At 43.2% G+C, this 6,000-nt stretch overlaps 1 protein-coding gene across 3 annotated transcripts in view; it reads left to right on the top strand.

Moving 5' to 3' along the window:
- The first annotated feature begins 2,530 nt into the window (after nucleotides 1–2,530).
- SYTL2 (synaptotagmin-like 2) overlaps nucleotides 2,531–6,000 on the top strand; it is a 62,421-nt gene continuing 58,951 nt past the window's right edge. Inside the window, exon 1 of one of the 3 annotated variants that reach the window (XM_008572288.1) lies at nucleotides 2,531–2,981. In XM_008572288.1, the coding sequence (XP_008570510.1) occupies nucleotides 2,881–2,981 (101 nt within the window). In that variant the 5' untranslated portion in view covers nucleotides 2,531–2,880. The remainder of the gene's footprint in view (nucleotides 2,982–6,000) is intronic. The other 2 variants (XM_008572284.1, XM_008572287.1) reach the window with 2 other exon arrangements.

Genomic DNA, 6,000 nt, shown 5'->3' with positions numbered 1-6,000 from the left:
CTTTTACACAGAATCACACCTTGTAGTTATGCTTGAAGGTGTGGAAACCAACATTTCCCCCTTAGCAACCCTGCTGATTACTACTGCCAGACAACTTCAGTTGTTTTCTCCTTTGTTCTCTTCCTGTCCCCCTATGCGTTGAACTTAAAAACAATCTCCCATTGAACCAGATGGCAGTGTAAGGCCTCACGAGGGACGCAGGTTCCAGAATGTGGCCTAAATCTATTTCTTGCCAGCCTTTGAGGTCTAAGGAAGTTACTGTGCATGAAAGAAAAGAAAAAATTGATGTAGCCATCTCTTGGTGGTGTTGTATATTTGGATTAGGTTCATTCATTCATTTATTCATTTTATTTATTCACATTCAGAGACTGACAGTCAAGTAGGAGAAACTAAGAGAGGTCAATTACAGCCGTGTGTATGGAGGAGAAAGCTTTTGTATTGGTCAAGTTCCTGCTGCAGAAATGTTGCATGACAACCCCCAAACCTCAGTGGCTTACAACAACAAATAAGTATTTGTTGTTTTCATGTCTAGGTCAGCTGGGGTGCCCCGCTGCAGGTGATCAGGTTCAGGTCTGTTCTTGTATCTCTCTTTCTGGGACCCAGATTGAAGAGGCAACGGGTACCTAGGGGAAGCTCTTCTAGTGGCACATGACAGGAGTACAAGAAGCCAACTCAAGCAACACAAGCACATTCACAGCCTATGCTTGGGTCACATGTGCTAACATTCCCTTAGCCAAAGCAAGTCAGAGCCCAACATAAGGAGGGTGAATACTCTGCTTACTCTAGTGGGACCTTGGTCGTATAGTTCTGTTACAGGGAAGAAGTGAAGAGTTAGGAATAGTTGAATCTATTGCAGCATTTAACTCTGGCTATGGAAGTTGGGGAAGGCTTCGAGGAGGTGGTAACCATCTCGAAGGATGAATAGTTTTCAGGATGAACAAGCAGGTAGTAACATATGTAAGTGCATTCAGATTTTAAAAAGAAAATGAAGTAGTTTCTTCATATTTATTTAAGTAGTCACTTGGGCAATATACAAAGAACTACAGGAAAATAAAGGTCATCAGATTACAAAGTTTGTACTTAACGGAGATCAGAAAGAGACATAATACGTAAGAGAAAAGGAAAATATATAACTAAGTATAATCTTACTCAGCTGGATGGAACAAAAGTGTGAACTCAGAAAGGAAGCTAGATATATTTTTGGTAGTTATTTTTGGTACAGGATGCAAGGTATGCACTGTTTTATATTCACTATTTCATTTAATCCTTACTACCTATGAGGCATGTCCTAATGTCAAGGAAGCACAGGTAAGAAAACAGGTGAGCCTCAGCACAGCAGGCAACTTGCCTGATGGCTTATAGCCTGCAAGTGGGGGAGGGAGCATTTCCCAGTAGTTCTATTTGGCAAGGAATTTATTCATAAAATCCACTCACTAGTGTACACACTCTATTTTATTCTTAATTGTGGTTGTTTTAAAATGTACTGGCTTATAGCCTGCAAGTGGGGGAGGGAGCACTTCCCAGTAGTTCTATTTGGCAAGGAATTTATTCATATAATCCACTCACTAGTGTACACACTCTATTTTATTCTTAATTGTGGTTGTTTTAAAATGTACTAAACACGTGGTTTTAGTATCTATGGTATGTGCAGCCCTGCACTTGTTAAAAGGGCCTCAACCATGCATAGACAGTCTCTGAAGTCCCATCTGGCTGTGGCATTCTTCATGTCTCACCTCCTTCCCATTACACATGTGTTTAAGATGACTCAAAGAAAATAGGATTCTCGCCCACGGTGCTGCTCAAAAAAGCTCACTTTGGGTGGTGGGGTGTTTTGAAATTTTGCCACTTCCTTTCCCCCAGTTTATATACACACACGAGTGACTGTTCTTTCCCCTCTGAAATGAAGGAAGACAAGCTTAGTAGGTTCCTCCAGGCCCAGCAAAGCTGGGCGGGGGGACGGGGTGAAGAGTAACAATTCCCACTATTCTGCAAAGCACCTCTACCTAAAACGAGTCCTCCTGTCATTTCAGAGCACAGATGTACTCCAGTAGAAGTACATCTGTGCTCCAGTAGAATGTTTCTACTTGTGAAGAGGTGTGCACTTCACATTTCTATTTCTGTTTTCTTATCCATAGTCACTTGACAACTGGAATCACATCCTTCTGGTCTTAGCATGACTTTTTAGCCTAAGCATTCCAGGAGTTTTCAGAAAAAGAACCTGTTCCTTTTTGCAACCATCCTTTTCTCAGGTGGCTTGTTAAACATTGACAGGCATTTTTGCATGCTCTCCATCTTGGCGGTCTGAAATTGGGTTGAGGCATGTTTCATGACCCATTTACCATTTGCTCAGGAAGCCTGCAGAACTGGTTTCCCCGATCTCAGAGACCATCTCACATGGTCATTTAAAAATCTTGTAATAATGGACAACGCTTATAAGAACTGCCTCTCACTGCCTGGTGTTTGCTGTCTCTTGATTCCTCAGGTTGATGATGCTCTGATGCTGCTGCCTCTCATTGAGCTGACAAGGGTGGAGAGAGAATGAACTGTATTTTAGACTGGGCCAAGGACAGCATGTGCTAGGAGTGCCACTGGAGGAACAAGTGACCTGTCTGGCAAGGAATGCAGCATCCTTCTGAGAGCCTCTTCTCAACGTCATCCCACGGACCAGGACTTCCTCATGGGAAAGGGCGCTTAGGATTTTGCTGTCGGCCACCCAAAACTTTTGCTTAGCCTGAACAAGACTTTTGCTGCAGAACGGAATGAGATATTATTTCATTTCATTTTGCATCTTCTAATCTTCCTGGTTGCACTCTTAGTTGTTTAACCCTGAGAATTTTAAGCTACAGTTTGTTGCTATTATTTTTGTGTACACTTTTCAAAATGATTGACTTAAGCTTCCTGACCGATGAGGAACAAGAGGCCATCCTGAAGGTTCTGCAGCGGGATGCTGCCCTGAAGAGGGCCGAAGAGGAGAGAGTCAGGTAAGGGGCCAGAGAGGTGTGAGGGAAGGAAGGGGTGGTCTGTAAAAAGATAGGATCCTTTTTTTTTTTTTTTTTCCCAACCATAAGTGGTAGTTCTGACTTGGAGCCTTAACTTATGGGTTCCCTTTTTTTTTTTTTTTTTCCCAACCATAAGTGGTAGTTCTGACTTGGAGCCTTAACTTATGGGTTCCAATTTTAGGTTTACTTCCTGGACAGAACTTTTTTCTTCCTTGGTGTCTCTTAATCTATCCCACTGGACTCCTGCCAGAAATAAGGTCTTGATTAAAAACCTTAACTAAACTCTTTTAACTTATTAAACACCAAGTGAAAAATGAAATATATACAAACACATACATACATCTACATATGCATATGTGGAGTGTGTATTTACTCCACTTTTTAAAAACTGAATCTACCTTATTTTTAACTAAGTTTTGAAGCAAATTAGAATTTCTTAAAATTTCTAAAAGAAAATAGATTGAGAAGTAGCTTACATTTCTGCATACTTTTAGAAATGTTGGAATTGGTTTTAATAGCACAATTAAAAGTACTCTCTGAGCCAATTTTTCATTTGACTTGAGTCACATAAAGAGGAGTGGCAACTTTGACACACTATCCTTGTTGGGCGGAACCCAAATGTTCCATGTCAACATTCCTCCCACTTTCGTTCACCTTTGTGGTAGAAAGAGCACTAGACCAGGATGCGGAAGAACTGGGCTTAGACCAGGCCTTGCCTTTTACTGACTGTGTACTCATGGGCTTTGAAGGCAGCAAAAGGTTTCCTGAATCTAAGTTAGTGGTATTCATTTTATGGTCCCTATCCCAGGAATTACCAAAATGGAGCATAAGCCATATTCTTACTTCCTACAACACAAAGACTATGAAGAATGGATTTATTTGCACCATTTCTCATATTTTGATCCTGGTTGAACATGGATGCTTTATAAAAGAACATGCTAAAATTCACTTCAAGCACTACAGAATGTCTGATTATGGCTGCTAATGATAGCTTGTATATAAACAATGCTTAACAAGTTGCAAAGGGCTTAACATGCCCATTATTTCTTCTGAGCCCACATACTGTTGTGCAGTTGGGGGTTGGGTAGGATATAATTATCCTATGTGATGTGTGAGGAAATTGACCTTGAGACAAGTAAGGTGACCTGCCCAAGATCACACAACTCATATGTGTCAGAGGTGAGAATCAAATCCTGGTCTTCAGGTGCTCTTCACCAACTCCACCTCCTCTCCCTGAGAAAACAGTATCAGACAGGCCGTCCTGGGACCTGGCAATGGAGAAAGAGTGGCTGTCATGGTGCAAGGTAGGACACTGAGCTGTGATAGTGACAGGTGGTGGCTGTAGGTGGTAGGGATCATGCTTTTCCCTACAAGTCACTTGCAGTGCTCCATGCACCTGGACGGGGCACCATTCTCCATTGTCGGCAAGTGGTGTGCCTTGAGCAGTGTCCCCAAGAGAAATGGAGGACTGACACTAATACAACAATCGGAGCTACTTGGTGGCATTAATCCTTTACCCATTCACAGTTTATAAAGCCCTTTCATGAACATTATCCTCTTATGTTTCTCACAGCAACCCTGAGATTTGGCAAGGCAGGGATTGTTCCACCCATTTAGGAATAAGGGGAGGGGACAACATAGAGAAAATATAAATTGATTCTTCCAGCATGGTGTTAAGTGGGAGTTCCTTTATCTTCTCAGAAGACCATATAGAGAGACTTGGGAAGAAAGCAGAGGAGCCGGTACTCCACTGATCAAGCCCCTCTTCCTACCTCAGGACATGGGACTGAATGTTAGAGAGATGGGGGTACCTTTGAGTCTCCCCCTGACAAGGTGTGACTTATGGTCTGCAGTTCTGCCTCTCTAGCCAGCCAGGTTACAACACCCTCCCTCCCTCTCCTCTATATTTTCTTGGCACCTGGGGTTCCAGGCTGCTGCGTCTTCCCTGTAGTTCTGTGATTCTGTCTGAGTAGAGTGCAAGTGTTTCTTGGTCACTGTGTTGGTTGATGAAAATATCCTCACAAGTGCAACGTTCTGCCTGGGACTGAGCCATGTGAGGGGTGTATGTGTGTTTCCTCTGGCCCCAGCCAGTCTACAGCTACAGAAAAGCTCCAGCACTACAGAAAAAGTGCTGTGAGTTCCTTCATAGTAGTTTTGCAGATTCTCCTCTGCTGTTTCTGAGAGTGCCCCAGCAGCTGTAGTTGGTGCTGCGCCTGTTTTTTGCTTGTGTAAATATAAGGGTACTTCAAAAAGTTTGTGAAAAAATTAAATTAAAAGATAATACAAATCCTTGAAGATTTTGAAGACTGCATGTAAATGCTTTGAAGAAGGTTTGGGGTGGTGAACAATCTGGTGTAAGTTAAGCCCTATCACCACTACTTCTCTGGGGGACTTTCTAATTAGGCATCAAGGACCTCATGTGGACTTGGCCTTGGGCAGTTCCAGAACCCAGGAGCAGGAGAGGAGTGACATTGTGCACAGAGGGAGGGCAGATGGGCATGGGGCCCTGGCCTGTGGACACTGAAAGAGGCGGAGTTGCTCTGACCCCGTCTTTGCTTTGGGACTGAAGGGACTTGTGGGGGTGGTTTTGAGGCTGTTCTGCTGCTGGGCTGGTGGAACCGGAACTGGGTCTCTGGTCTCTGAAAATGCTACTCCATGGGCTTCTGCTTATCAGCCCCTTCACTATCCCTCAGCAGTTGGCTTCTTCCATTAGAGTTATAGCCTGACAGCTTTGGAAAGGAGATTTTTTGGTCCATTATCAGTCATTTTACAAATAAATAAGGTAAAGCCCAGAGAGAAGAAATGACTTTCTGAGGGTCACACAGCTAGTCAGTCCCAAAGCCATGATAAGAAAAGCTCTTGGTCCAGTACTGCTCTCTCTGCCCCAGGCTACTTGTTGCTACTCTTCTCTCAGAAAGGAACAGTAAGGGTTTGATCATGACACAGGGAAAGAGCTCCTCCGCATGGATGTTGGAGTCAAGATTACCATGTGTTTAAATTC

Source organism: Galeopterus variegatus, unplaced genomic scaffold (genome assembly GCF_000696425.1).
Source record: "Galeopterus variegatus unplaced genomic scaffold, G_variegatus-3.0.2 Scaffold773, whole genome shotgun sequence".
NCBI classification, from domain to species: domain Eukaryota; kingdom Metazoa; phylum Chordata; class Mammalia; order Dermoptera; family Cynocephalidae; genus Galeopterus; species Galeopterus variegatus.
The sequence above is the reverse complement of the archived record's forward strand: the minus strand, read 5'-3'. Positions and strand labels throughout refer to the sequence as shown.